This window comes from Phlebotomus papatasi, chromosome 3 (genome assembly GCF_024763615.1).
Source record: "Phlebotomus papatasi isolate M1 chromosome 3, Ppap_2.1, whole genome shotgun sequence".
Lineage (NCBI taxonomy): Eukaryota > Metazoa > Arthropoda > Insecta > Diptera > Psychodidae > Phlebotomus > Phlebotomus papatasi.
This window is the reverse complement of record NC_077224.1, coordinates 4,764,728-4,780,525: the sequence shown is the minus strand read 5'-3', so window position 1 is coordinate 4,780,525 and position 15,798 is coordinate 4,764,728. Positions and strand designations below refer to the sequence as shown.

At 32.9% G+C, this 15,798-nt stretch overlaps 1 protein-coding gene across 7 annotated transcripts in view; it reads right to left on the bottom strand.

Moving 5' to 3' along the window:
* LOC129806533 (inactive dipeptidyl peptidase 10) overlaps positions 1–15,798 on the bottom strand; it is a 95,570-nt gene that overhangs the window by 52,178 nt on the left and 27,594 nt on the right. For 4 of the 7 annotated variants that reach the window (XM_055855190.1, XM_055855192.1, XM_055855194.1 and 1 more), the window contains exon 2: positions 10,930–11,128. In XM_055855190.1, the coding sequence (XP_055711165.1) occupies positions 10,930–11,037 (108 nt within the window). In that variant the 5' untranslated portion in view covers positions 11,038–11,128. Of the gene's footprint in view, positions 1–10,914; positions 11,129–15,798 lie in introns of all 7 variants that reach the window. The other 3 variants (XM_055855191.1, XM_055855193.1, XM_055855195.1) reach the window with 1 other exon arrangement.

The following is a 15,798-nucleotide window of genomic DNA, read 5'->3' as shown; positions in this document are numbered from 1 at the left end:
TTCTGCATTACCGACTTTTCTTTGTAGGGGGAAGTGGGGCACATTTGAATTGGGGCAGCTTTAAAATTGAGCTTTTTTCTCCTATTTTTAAAGAAGAAGAAGAAGAAGAGTGTGAAAGAGTGGGATAAACATATCCAGATTTTCAGAGAACGAAAGGGACACGAATTTCGATTTCATAAAATTATTACCGAGCTAAAATGTGTGCTGGTGCCATTATTCTCATAATTCAATTTAGAATTGAATTTTCAAGTATTTCGAACAGCAAGAACCCCCGGACCATCCCGGAATTTCAGCCACCATAAATTTGAACAAACTTCTTATTGTTTTATTTCCTTTGTTTGCAACAGTATTTGTTTGAGAGAACAACATTTTTGATCAGTAAATTTAAAGTGGTCAAAAGAAATTTTTCATTTTTTTTTAAATTTCTCCTTTGCGAATAATAATTTCAATATTAATTTTCTTTTTACTGACAATTTTGACTGAAATACTGCCCAATATAATGCAGCATTTAATTAACGATTAAATGTCTAGTTTATTTAGTGTGGTATTCTAAAGAAGAAGAAGAAGACGAGTGTGAAAGAGTGGGATAGACATATGAAGATCTTCAGAGAAAGAAAGGGACACGAATTTCGATTTCATAAAATTATACTGAGCCAAAATGTGTGCTGATGCCATTAAGAAAGGAAATGATGTGAATTTTGACTTCATAAAATTTTACTGATCTAAAATGTATGCCGAAATTATAAAGATGTACCTGAAACTTAACTTAAAATTTCGTTTTCACATTTCGAGTTAAAAGAAAACGTATGCTGCCATTTTATCTTTCGTAGAGTTATCACTGGTCGTCGTCTATTTTCAATAATTAGGTTGCACAGGAATAGGTAGCGAATAAAAAAAAATTCTCGAAAGAAATCCAAGGGGTAACTCATAATTGAGAAATCCTTGTCTGTTTTATGAAAAACATGTCGCGAAATCCGAGAAAACCAAGAATTGCGTCTCGGAATCCGAGGATCCCCATTTTTGCATCATGAAACACGAGAAGTCCACTTCTTGCATCGCGAAACCCATTTTTAGCATCGCGAAACCCAAGAAACCCGTTTTTGCATCGCGAAACCAGAGAAACCCAAAAATTGCGTCGCAGAACTCGAGAAACCCAGTTTTTGTATCGTGAAATCCGAGAAACACAATTTTTGCATTGTGAAGCCAGAGACACCCATTTTTTACCATGAAACCAGAAATATCCATTTTTTGCATCGCGAAACCCGAGAACCTTGAGCACTCAGTCGCGGAACTCGAGAAACCCAATTTTTGCATTGCGGAACCAGAAGAAACCCATTTTTTTCATCGTGAAACCTAAGAAAGCCAAGTTTTACTTCGCGAAACTCGAGAAACCCAGTTTTGCATCGCAAAAGCAGAAAACGCATTTTTGGATCGCGAAGCCCGAGGAACCCAAGAATTGCATCGCAGAACTCAGAAACCCAATTTTTGCATTGCAAAACCCTAGAAACCCATTTTTTGCATCGCAAAACTCGAGAAACCAGAAATCCTTGTCCTAAAAAAGTGTGAATGAGTAACCCCTCATTGGCATCGGTTGAAAATAGGCCCGGTCGAGCTACTTTTGTTTATATAAGCTCAGATCAAGTAAGGATTGAGATAACTCTTTTTTTTGAAATTCATAAAAACTACTTTTTAATTTTAATTTGAATTTATTTTCATCTCATTCTTAATCTTTCCCATGCCCCCATACGTTCACCGTCGTTTCAGCGTTGATTCTAACCTCCAGGATTAACCTACTTTTGATATATCTAAAGCTGTAGTAGAGGAAAGGCTCATAATTTTGTCCAGTTTCTTATTTTGGACACTTTGAGGATAAAATTGGACACTATAAATAAATTCATTAAAATGATGGATTTTTATTCCAATATTTGATAAATAATGAATTCTATCTAAATATTTGTTCTTTTTGGAAGATTTTAACACTAAATACGCCAATTTTGAATATGATTTGAGTTGAAATTACTTTGTTGAAAATTCAGTGTAAAGAATTGCTTACGACAAATATGACAGAACTTCGTTTTTACTTCAGTCTTATTTAGCTGTGGTGAAGTACTAACAATGTTTTATTCGCTTTTTTCTAGTGATATTATTGAATATTTATTGAAAATTGTGTTGATTCACGTTAGTGGTGATTTGTACATTTGACCTGAAGTGAGATTTGCCTTGTGAATTAGATTATTCGTGTGAAAAATGGGAAATTTTCTAAGACATTCACCAGTGAGGTGATACTCCTTATTTTGGACAGGTGTTTTTCCCATGAAATTTCGTAAAGTTTTAGCTTTTGTGATGACTAGGTTAGACAAATGCCTGGAGAAACAAAGGAGCATCATCTCTACGAACGAGATGTAGTGAAAGAAGCCTTGAAAGGCTCCCGGAAAGGCTAGGGAATGCGCGAATCCGCACGTACTTGGAGTACCGAAGTCTACTCATTTTAATGAATGATATAGCAAATTTCTAGGCTTTTTGTGACATTCCACGTTTCCCTTACATGAACAGGAAGAGGACTTGGTAAAATTAGTTCATGAAATGAAGAACAATGGGCATGCTGTTGAGGCGGATAAGCTGTCCAAATTTACAGCCGAGTTGTCCAAATTAATAAACAAGTTGTCCAAAATAAGAGTCAATTTCACCTCTACATATCAATTCATTTTTAAACGTATTAAAACTAATTTTATTAAAAAAAATACGATAAATAGCTTGCCAAGTTTCTAAACAACCCTTCGGAAAAGAGAGTATCAAAAAAAGTCAATTAGTATCGAAAATATCGCACTTCAAACTTGGAACATCGATGCTTATAAGCAGACTGGACAAAATTTTGAGCCTTTACCCTATATAGCTTAGCTCGATTTTATGTCTTGGCTTTTGTGGCTCCAACTAGGTTTTATCGTTTTCCTGGGAAGGTCGGTAATGGTAAGTCGGCGGTAAATACAATCTAAGCACATTTTTTGCGAAAAACTAAACCGAATTAATAAATTCAGATTTTTTGCAACTTGACACATTATACTTAATAGAATACAATATTTTGAGGTTATGTACAAACATAACCACGTATTTCACTTTTCGTAACTGTAACTTTTTGTCCATATGACTTCAATTAACTGGAGTTTCTCAAAATATCATTTTAAAATCATTACACGTGAGACAATGTCTTTTATTTATTATAGACCATGCATGTTCGAAATTGCCCCGCTCTCCTCAAAATATACATCATATGTACCCATAATCATCAACCTAATGTAATGAGTTGGGTGTGTACAAAAATGCAATATTTTGCAAGCAAAACTACTAGAAGAAAATCAATAATGATATATTGTAAACTTCAATGTATTAATAAATTTTTTTTATGCTAAAAGTTTTCTCAACTTAAGCTCATTCATTTACATAAAATTACGTCATAGAAAGAAAGTAGTTTTCAATGAGTTTCAGAAAAGGATATAAAAGGAGGTAAAATTTCCACTTCTTAAACCTGATTCAAGCACTATATAATGCTATTATAAGAAAATTCTATTTGTCCTAAATAAAAGCATTTCAGAATAACAAGAATAACCGACTTAAAATTGAATTAAACTCTATTAAAAAATGACAAACTTCTTATCTTATCTAACACACTATATTTTCTCAGAGTTATTAGTCTGTGAAAAAAAAAATGTTTTCGAACAAAACTACTCGGTCTGCATTAAAAGTCTCACCCTTTCTTCTCACATAAATCAATTTGGCTGCAGTAAACCTGTTGATATTTAACGTATATCATGATGAAATTTCTATACGAAAAACTCTCAATGGGGTATAAGAAAAATAACTGCTTGAAGAAAAGAATGTCAATAATGTAATATATTCCCTTGGCGTCCAAGATTTATGGTGAAAAATAACTGCAGTAGCGACTGGAGAAATCAACTTTAGTATTTTCTGTTGGTAGTTAACACGAACAGTTATTTTTTTTTTCAAAAAATAAAATATTTGCATATGCAAATCATATGGCAGAAAATTCAGTACTGCATAACATTTCGAATGGCAAGCTTCCATGTTGAGAAAGCTCCTTATCGAAATACACGATAGTAATCGAGATCTATGTTATTACCTAAATGACTTGCCAAGTTATTTTATTGATATGAGGAACATGGGGCAAAATGTGGCAAACTAAGTGGTTGTAAAATTTGATATCTGCCAATAGAAAATAACACTGGTTTCCAATTATTGCCGTAGATGTAGCCTTAAATTTTCAATTTTGAAATTACTTTTTAAAATTACTTTTTAAAATCTAAATAAATTAGCTAGGTGAAGTACTGCCTTAGAATACATCAGGGGAGTAGCCTTTTTAGAACAAGGAAACACAGAAACTCACTCAGAGAAACTCATCAACTCAGAGAACATTTGAAAGACATGACCACTACTGATGAAGGCTTGGAGACCGAGCCGAAAGCTTTGGAAAAAGTTGATAAGTTTCCCTGAGTGAATTGTATTTTCCCACCGATTTCCGGAATCCCTCTACCTCGTTAATTATATTACGTCGGCTTGAGTTTTACAGTTCTTTCCTGGTCTAGATATTAAACGATCTGACGTATTCACAGGGACTGCATCGCCTTAATTTATTTCTAATAATGTGGAATAAAGAGGTCCCGGTCAAAATCACGAACATCAAAATCTCGAATGGGTTAAAATCTAAAAAAACCAAATTCCCGAATGGGTAAAATACCCGAATAAACCCAAATCCAGATGGGACAAAATTGGCCAAAATTCCAAATGGGTTAAAATAATGAAAGCTAAAATTGCGGAAATCAACATTCCAAACGCCAAAATCCTGAAAGCCAAAATCCCGAGAGGCTCAAAATTCCGAAAACCATAATCCCTAATTCTCAAAAGTGTTATGTCTACCTCCAAGATTGCAGTCCATGTTTGCTGGACAAAACGGTAATTTTATGTGTTTTGGGAAGCTATTACACATTTTGACCATTCGATATTTTGGCTTTCGGGATTTTGACTGAGACCGGAAGTAAAGGTGAGTAAAATACGTATCGACACGACACTGAATAAAGTTGAATCGTAACTATCAAACAAAGTTTTTATCTTATTAGAAATTATGGGAATCTAGACAATTTCGCACGGGTGAGCCTTCAAATCTTTCAAACGATGCGTATTAGAGGAGACCGGGGAGATTTGGGACACTTTTCATGTTTTGACTTTGAGACACTATTCCAAAAAATCACGATAGTTTCCCTATAGTTAGAGAAATCTGCTCCACTGGTAAACTTTGTACAAGAGGGAGATTTTCAGTAGAAACTGAGCATTACTCTTCATTTTGACAATAAAAAATTGCACGCCACCTACAATCTTGTCGAAAATCAACGTCCCATTCATCCCCTTTCAAGTGTCCCAAACATCCCCACGTGTGCATTTGGTATTTAAAATCTTTATGTAAAAAACAAGAGCGTATAATCTCTGAAACTTTTATAAAAATATGTTCCCAGATTACACTGCTACCTAATGAGATAAAAAAGTTTTGATTATATATCGCTGATATAAAATACAAAGAGGAAAACCTAGACGTCAAAATACACAATTTTTATCAATTTTTAAAAAAGTGTTCATAAAATTAAAAACTGAGGATATCCATTCTTTTAGTCGAGATACATCTTAATATTGCCTAAGATTGAGTAGTGGTTAAATCCCGTTTATTAAAAAAAAAATAATGAAAAAATCGCCTTGTCCCACACTACCCCTGTCCCAAACCTCCCCGGTCTCCCCTACCTCTGTTTTTGTAAGTAAGGAGCTGGATCCTCATTTATTAACCATGAGATCATCTTATGCTCAAGAGTCTGATGAGACTTTTTTGTTTAACCGGTTTAACCTATTTTATGATTAAGAAATGCCGAACTAGATTTTTGCAAAAAAAAAGTCACATCGTTTGAAGGCTAAACAGTTATAATTATGTCTTCGTTTCTTCATTTTCTGCTCTTTCCCAATAAATTATTATTTTATTTTGAGGTGGTGATCCGTTGATATGATACTTTACTTTACATGGGAAAATCGTTGTAAATTTTTAAGTAGTTGATACCGGCAAAAATCGTACAATCAAAGTTCTACAACTACTTGAAAATTTATCAGAGTCGTTCAAGGACATCAAATACACACATTTGCGAGAAATTTTCCTAGTTCAAATACCGGATAGTAGATTTTACTAGCCCTATAGTAAATTTTACTAGCCGGATATTAGAATGAAAAATATTGGAAAAATTTATTTTTTCCAATTTTTATTAATTTTTAGCCATTTTTGAGGGCTTGGGCCCTTTATTTAACTTTTAGAGACTAGTTTTTAGGGACATTTATTACTTTTTATCAATAACTTAGTGAAAATCTATCAATTCAACTGATTTTAGTTTGAAAAATTCTAATGTGATAGCACAGTTTCAGATCTTCTGGCAGTTCTTGAAATAATTAAGTATCAGTTCCGCCTGTTCTATCACATTTTGCCCTATGTTCCTCTATTATTTAATCATCGTGTCGCAAGACAAGACTTAAAAATTCTTTGCCCTACGCTTTCATTGTTTTGCAATATTGCAATACACGAAAGTTGAAATATCTATTAAATTTTTTGTTTATTTGTAATCCTCTCCTTTGTAACATTTGATCTGATAGAAACTCCTTTCAGTGTTAATGAGAAAAATTCCAATCACTGAAGCACACATGTGTTAAACAATTTGTAATAGATTAACACAATAATTGAGATCACATAATAATCTTGTCTCAATGATGTAGTTGTACAATGTAAGATGGAAAACTTTTTCATTGCCTCATTTTCTTCTTTTCTTCATCGTGAACTTTCAGTAGAGCTTATAACTTAACTGGTATGTATTCTGAACCTCTACAATTCCATGGAAAAACTTCCTGGCATAATCTTAATTTTCTTCCTTGAGAAAATTTTTCCTCACTAAATTCCCGAAAATGAATTCCCCAGGAGAAACTTATAATAATCTACACTTTAAGAACCTTACTTTAATTGTACGATACTTTTTTTTTACTTTGTAATATATTTTTTTATGTAAATGTGTTTCCATGTAGGGTAAAGTACTCTCCCTTCGAACGTTCATTCCTTCGAATAATATGATTTTTTTTTTGTTATTTTTCTAAGAGACTTACACATAATTATCACATACAGTAGAACCCCGCTATAGGCCATCGCTCTATAGTCCACAATTTATCGTCCGTTGATTTGAAAACATTGATTTTAAGTTACCCAGCGAGCACAGTTAGCAGAAATAATAGCATTTTTTTTTGCTGAATCGGTCTGCTGGCCAGTCAGCAGCTTTCGAACAAAAAGTGCTAAGCAAATACATGAAAATGGCACTGCTTAACGCTCGCGGCGGATGATGGCAGACTGTCGGTAGATGGCGCTGGAAACCATTTAGCAGATTTTCTCTTTCATTTTTCTTTCTTTCTCTCTCAAAATGAATTTTGAATTTCCCTTAAAATTATTTATCAACTTGGGGAATATTATAATCACGATTTTTATTACCTATATTGTTATAGGATTTATGCTGCAGTATGCTGTCTATAGAGAATGGTCAAATAGGAGTATTAAACATACTCCCGACCAAAAATTCTCTATTTTTTAGTGAATTGCGTCATTATTTTCTTGAGAAAAAAAATGTTATTTTGAGGAAATATTCAGTCGAGGGTTATAATATTATTCATTATTTAAGAGAAATATGTTTTTTCCTTTGGAAAAAAAGCATATTTTCCTCAATTTTCGCAATTAAATATTGGCATTTTTCCTGAAACAGCCATCGATGTAGTATGCTCACATTCGATCACAACTATTGTAATTGATCGCGAAACTGGAACTGAAGAAGTATTAAAAAATCGTTTTAAAAGATGTTGCTTCCCTACTTAGTAAGTTCAATGATGGTTTTAAAAATACTACAAAAAATTCTATTAGAAAAATTTTTATTAAATAAAAAAACATTTTTGGATCATAAATTTTCTGAAGCGCATTTTTGCGCAAAAAATTACTTTTATTATCGCGGTATAATAGGAAATTAACAAATTATTGTTTTTCTTAATATTGTACATATTCTTTTTTAAATCAAAAATTTATTCGATTTGATGATTTATTTTTTAAATTAATATGACACGTGTTAAAATTTTTTAAAAGAGAGATTTTAAATACCTTTAAAGTCAGGAAAACATGCCATTTAGTTGTAAATCATTTTGTGTCGACTGTACCATTAAATGAAAATGATATAGGCTTTGAATTTCATATGTTCTGAGTCTTTTAGTTTTTAAATGAGTTTCCGAGTTTTTTCAATATTTCTCGATTTTAGAATTCACGAAATGTTAAAATATCTTGATAATTCCCAAGAATTTAATAAATAATAAACATTTATTCATGCCCCAAGCAAAGCATTTTACAATTAAGGGACTATACAATTAAGGGACTATTTCTTTGGTTATTAATTTTCTGAAATAAGCGGACAAGAATTCTTGGCAATGCAATTTTAATTCAGGTGTATTATGTATATATTTTTTTTAAGTGGATTCATAATATTTTTCTTTGATAAATTTAAACAATACAAAAATTAAATTGGTCGGAAAAGGTTGAAGAATACATAGGGTAGAGTAAGCCCTTTTCGCCACCTTAAGGTTTTGTACCCTTGTAATTCTTACAATTTTTGTCGAAATAAAAAGAAATTTTCTGTACAAGTGCTTTGAAGCATTGTCTCTCTAATGAACCAGGAGACTTTCCAGGAATTTTTGGGCATCTAGTTGAAAAAATACATTTTCTACAACAATGCATGTTTCAGTACTTTTCGCCACTTTGTAAACACTTTTTCGCCACTGTGTAAGCACTTTTTCGCCACTTGCTTTTAATTGATTTTGAAGAAACAGCAGCTTTCGAAAACCCGCAAAAGTACATTGCACAGTACTTTTCTTATTTAACACCTATATTAGACAATTATTAGAGTATTTCGAATGATTTTTTGCATATTTTTTGTTTGCGACACAAATCAATTGACAATTACGTCTGTTTCAACTAAATTCCGCGAGGTGCTCCACTTGTAAAATGCTTGGAAAAATGAGTGGCGAAAAGTACTTACACAACCGAAAAAAGTAAGCCCTATTTCACCACATCAGTATTTCTTTATTTTTTTGGAAAACATTATTAAATAATTATATTAGAGCGAAGCTTAGTTAATAAAAAAGTGACTTTCAGAGAAAAAATATCAAATACTGTACTGCAAAAACATAAAATATTGCAAGACAATTTGCCTGAGCGTTGACAAGTTTATTAAGAACTCCATATTTTTTTGGTGACTGTTCACCTTGTCGACAATTTCTTCAATTAACTTGCAAATAATCTAGTTGGTGGAGCACCAGTTATGGTTTTCTGATCCGTTGGACTAGAAGTTACGAAGTAATAGTCATTTCGTAGTTCCATGAGCTCATAATTCCCTGAAAAAGTGATTTTATTTGTAGGTGGCGAAAAAGTGCTTACTGGCGAAAAAGTACTGACTCTACCCTATTATTCAAAATATATCATAATTATAATTTTTTTTAATTCTTGCGAATTTTAATCTTTTTTGCTTTATTTTTTAATGTCAAATGTGGATATTGTAGGAATCATGAAATTGTAATAATGGAAAGGGTTTACATTTAGCATTTACTCAATCCCAGCAACCTCAGCAAAGACAAAAACCAAGTTCCCCCATAGCAAAAGAAAGCGGAATAGGAATAACAAGTGAAAAATTCCTTGGAATTTTCCACTATTTTTCCTTAAAAAATTCCATAGGAATTTTCCATAATACTTTCCAAGGAAAATTTAATGGATTTATGCTGGATTTTTTATATAGAATACATCCATGGAAATGCTCGTGGAATTTATGTGGATTTTTCCACCAAAATGAAATGGAGAAAAAATGAAGCTGTCACATGCACCTCGTGATTTTGCTTCCGAATATTTAAGAAATAGCAAAGATTACGAGGATTAAAATATGTTTTACTAAACCAGCAATAACGAATTAACACTTTGAGCAATAAAAAAATATTTTATAAAAAAAAAATTTACCGAAAATATTTATTAAATGACATAAAAACAGTATTATTTGAGGTTGGCGGCCTATTTAATGTAATCACTTCACTTTTATCTACACGAAACGCAATGTCGCCTAATTAATTATATTATAATTGCCACATGAATCACTAAAAATGTTTGCGGAAGGTTTGGAAACAAATTATCCACGTTGTCACAACACCAATTTATTTGCTAGACTTTCGAGAAAAATAGTGGAAAAACTATGGAAAACCCTTTGGAAAGATAGTGGAACTTCCATACGATTTTTCCAGCTTATCCCGCGGACGTTCCACATGTAAGTTTCCATATAAATCTTCCACGGCACTCCGCGGAATTTAACGCTGGAATTCCAGTGGTTCGTACTTGAAATTCCATGGAGAGCTAAGATTCCAATGGAATTACCGGCTCCAAATTCCATGGAATACTTAGTGGAATTTTAGCGTTAAATTCCGGCGAATTTTGCAATTTGGACGCAAGTTTTCCACTGGAATTTCCGCGGACTATAGTGCGACCCAAGTGCCAAGTCTGGACCAAATGTGGCCTATAGCGAGGCTCTACTGTAATTATCAATAATTGATGATAAGCTGATTAATATTTAATAGAAATACGCAAGTCTCTTAGGAAACATGAAAGAAAATTCACATTATTCGAAGGCATGAACGAAGGGAGAGTACTTTCCCCTAATATTCCTTAAATTGCAAATATGGGCTTTGCAATTGTACCAAAATATTAGTTCAACCACAACAACAATAAAGTTAATTTTGTATTTTAGAGGGTGTAAAATTTCTCACGTTTTCGTTGAATACCTCTTCTTTGGACTTGGGGTCCCCCACTTGGAGAGTCTCGTCGGGAGGTAACCGCCATGATCCGCCACCGCCACCCCCGCCCCGGTCTGTTGTTGTGCTGGCGTGCATGACACAGGCCCCAGGAGCCTAGACGCCGAATCTGCTGCCCCGCCACGCTTGCCTCTTTCAATATATCAACCACTAACCACACAGCAAGCACCTGCAACACCAAAAAAACAATATTAAAATAAAATTTTATAGTAAAACTCTGCGCTTTGCAAATTGAAACTTTGATGTGCAAATATAGAAGTACAATAATGGACTTTAGGGTTTCCATTAGCACAGGAACAATTTAAACTGAAACTTTAAGATTCAACGGAGCATGAATTTGTGGCGATATAAATTTAGTTATTCAACAGAAATATTTGTGAATGAGGACATACAGTCAATAATTCCATTAACATACCCACAGCTTAACAAATAACAATATAGCACTTGGCCAAATTTGGAAAGTATTTTAACAGAGGAAACCCCAAAAATACATAAGCAAAGGCGATTAAATCTCGGAAAATGACATTACATTTTCCAGAAAATATGTTGGAGTCATTGCAATTTCCTTTCTCTCAAATTCTTCCTCGGTTTCAAAAGAGAAAAGCAGTCAAATTTCAACATTATCACAAGAGATAATCTTTCTTTTATGCTTAACAACATTATTCCAGTGAAAATTGTAACTGCCACAAAACTATCTTTTCCACCACGCGCTTAGCATTTTTTATTACAATTAAAGAACATTTTCCCTTTTTTTTATTACATCACCATTACTTGGAGTATTTTCCAAACTTTGCCCTACTTAATCTCATTCTCTCTTGCTCTTTGCATATGCTTAAGGACCCCTTAAAATGAAACAAGTGACGTGTCGTGATAATCAAGAGTTCAATTTGTTATTTAAAGTAGCAAGTTGCCTTATCACATCATGACAATTCATCTTATTGGTATGAAATGTTACGCTATGACACACGTTCACAACAGCAAACACATAATTTTCTCCATCATCATCACCACCGTAAGACGCTCTTTCAATTATGAAAAGCTTTAATTAACTCAGTGCGTGTTCTCAAGCCATTCACTGGCTATAAGAAGTTAGGCGAGACAAGACAAAACGAAAATCCTGAGACGCGGATTAGGGTAACAAAATACACAAGAAAAAAATTGTGCAAGGCAATGAACTAGAAGATCGTTTCAGTACTAAAAAATTCCATAGGTCATATATCACTTTTGAAAATATCTAAATTGAGCAATAGGTAATTTTCTATATGATAAAGATTTTTCAAATTTTTTAGAAAATAATTGGACTGAGTGTACTAAATTAAAAAAGTGATGACAAATCGTACCAGGCAGGGGGGTGACATTATCTCTGAAAAATGCGACCAGTCTCAGTGTAATTTTTTCCCTGTTTTCGTACACATTTCACGATATAACTCTAAAACTACGTAGATTGCCAATTTAGGGTTTTCGGTTGCCTCTATGTTATTAAATTGGCTTTTATTTTGTATTAGTATTTTTCTCTAATTCATTCTACAATGACAGAAAACAGCTAATAAACTCAAAATTTTTTTCGGCTCGCTAGAAACATATGGGAAACATAGGAAATGTCATGCCCCTGGTACCAGGCTTGCGAAATGCTCGAACTCGTGACTTAGATGGCATACTTCAAAAGTACTTTCGCATAATTTACCATATACCGGTTCTTAACCGATTTGAACCGATTAATAAATCATTCAAAAGATCCTGCAAAATTGTTTTAAAAGTAATATAATTGATTTTCAGAACCGAATATACCCGGTACAGTTTTATAGAAAATTCCAAGACCTTTCCAACGAGACCAAACATGACCCCATTCGCTTGATAAATGCGCTTTCTAGAGTCTTTTTAACCTTTGACCTTGAAAAACCGTTTTTAGGAATGGTTCAACGGTATTTTCGCACATAGTCAAATATCCGCTTGAGTAATCTCCAAAGAGAATTGAATTATTAGTCTAATATATTTCAAAATTGTGCATTAACGGCTATCTAAAAATACATATTTTATAATGTTCGCCGAAATAGTACAGGAACTATGAGCAAAGTTGTTTAAGACGCGGTGCAATATCTGCTAAATTTTTACAAGGAAAAGTGAAAAATAGCTTCACTTTTTATTAGGATTGATGGGCCCTTGTTCTACCAAAAGTGAGGTAGAAATCTAAGCACTTATGATTGTTTCCTCTAGAATTTGGCTAGTTTTTATTTTTATTTTTATTTACTTATTTTTTTGAAGGCGTAATAAGCTTTTAAGGCTTTTAAAGACAGACATTACGCCCGGAAGACCTCAGTATAAAAGACCCAGCAAAGAATGTTCCACAACTAAAAAATACTTATTTGAATCGGAATATTTTCCGCATAGCAATTTCAGTAAAACACATCAAAATAAATGCCACATTACACGTTTTACAATGAATAAATCCATTTTTTTTATTGCGAAAGCTCCTTTTTTATCTGTTTACTGAAATAAAGCGTGTCTACAGTAAGATCGTACTCAAGGAAAATGTTTCAAAAACAAAAACTGCATAATATAAAATAAAAATAATAACAAGCCTAGATCAGCTTATTGTAGGTGAGATTCTTAACGTGAGCAATCTCGATCTGCATGCAAATTCAATTTGGAACTAAAAATGAGAGATATTATACAACAATTTAAAAACGAATTTCTGAAAAATTGCAAACTTATTATTGAAATTAAAATATCTAGGATGTAAATGAACTGACAGAAAGATGATTGTGGAATATAGACCAGAATCTCCTCTTTAATTTTGCCCCAAAAGTTGATCTTTTCGGTTGCTCGGTAGCCGAGAAAATTCAATTTATTTGTTCTAGAACACGTGTTTTGACCACAGCGGGCCTTTGTCCATGTGACGAACTATACAGCAATATCAAAAATAATAATAATGGTGGCAACATTCCATAGAGGAACTTAGGCCTTTTTAAACTTCCATTTAAAAGTGCTCATCGAGACGAAACTAAAAACCCAAAATTTAGGTCAAAATGTTAATTAGAACCGGAGATATAGGCCGGTCAATTTTCGAACTTTAACCCCTTATAGCTCGGGTCAGGGGTTATCGAGCGACTTAAGTTTTTTTTGGATTATTATTGATAAGTATAATATTCAGTTACAACATGCTGAAATTTGAGTCCGATGCACAATGGGGTATTTGAGTTATTTAATAATTTAGAAAATTGAAAATTTTTCTTTTTAATAGTGTTCCTAGCGATGGTTTTATGAACTTGCGATGTTAGAAACGGAAGTAGCATTTCAAGAGAACTTTCAAATTCACTCACTTTTTAAATTCTGACAATTAGAATCGGACGTATGGCCATTTTAAGAAAAAAAAATTTGCAAATTTTTGACTCATAAGGTAACGTGTGGTATTTCTGGACAAGGTGCTTTCCGGGACATAATATAGGTATTTTGGAACACATCAAAAATCCTATAAATATTTTTTTTTCTAATTATTTTTAAGTTCTATATGAAATATTAAGCTCGTTACGTATCAGGCAAACATAAAATTTTTGAAATTTGATTCGCGTGAACTGTGAGTATCACATTCCATTTTTTACAAGACCTTCAGTGTGGTCAATTTTGCAGATGTCAACACAAACAGTGCTTACTTTTTTTCGATTTAAGTCACTTTAAAAGTGAAATTTAAACAAAATTTTTATGAAAGAGTTAAGTTTAGAACTTTTACTTAAAGGTAAATAATCAGAATCGGTGAATTTTATTTGCTGAAATATTTATTTATTATTTGTCTGTCCCGAAATACCCAACTGTCCCGAAATATACCATTCTTACTTCTTTATATTTTTGCTGTTTTGTATAAAAAATGATGCATTTTTCAACATTTTTCGATAAGAATCTTATTCTGGATAGCATAAGGAACATAAATATTTGTATCAACAGAGAAAAAAATTATTTGAGAAGTCGTTGAGCTGTTTGAAACTTGAAAGTGCTAAAAAGTGTCCCGAAATACCACACATTACCCTATAGCTCGATTCAAAAGGGTAAGGGGACTTTTAGTTTGGTACTGATCGAAAGCTCAAGTCTAGTACTGATCGAATGATCTAAGGTCCAGCTATAACATACTAAAATTTGATCCCGATAGATGCTAAAGGGCGGACCTATTTATAAAACAAAAAAATAGGGTTTTATTGACACTTTAAGAAGTCATGTCAGGACTTATTGACACCCCCTTTGTACCATTTGGAATACCAAATTTGAACATCTATCCTTATCAGAAAAGGTAGACTAAAGAAAAAACGTCATATTATTTACATTTAATTAAATATATTTGAAGATTTTGACAAAAGTGTCAATAGGGGTTCCCTGTCGAAGAATTGTTCCTTCGACCCTAGGGATATTCATAATGGCAGAACGAGGAGCAGGGAGTGGGGCGTCAATGCACCAAGTTGCAATTTTTACCCGATATAACCTTTTCCAGAAACCGTAAGTCGATATCTCTTTTAGTTTAGGAGCTATTAAACTCCAAAGAGCGGACACGTTACTTAGTCACCCATGTATTCGTGATCAGGAAGTGGTGAAACACATTTTGGCAAAGTTTGAGCCCGATCTAGGGACAAGAAATTTTGATAGGATTATAGTAGGTGAGATTGTTAAGAATCTCACCTAATACGATCATAAGAAAATATTTTTCAAATAAATAAAAATATATCATCTGTATTTTTAATTATTAAGAAAAAATATTTCAAAAAGTATAGATATACTACTTTTGTAAGACTACTCTAAAATTAAAATTATGAAACATTTATTTATTTTCTTTTTCTTAGTGCAATGCACGTGCTA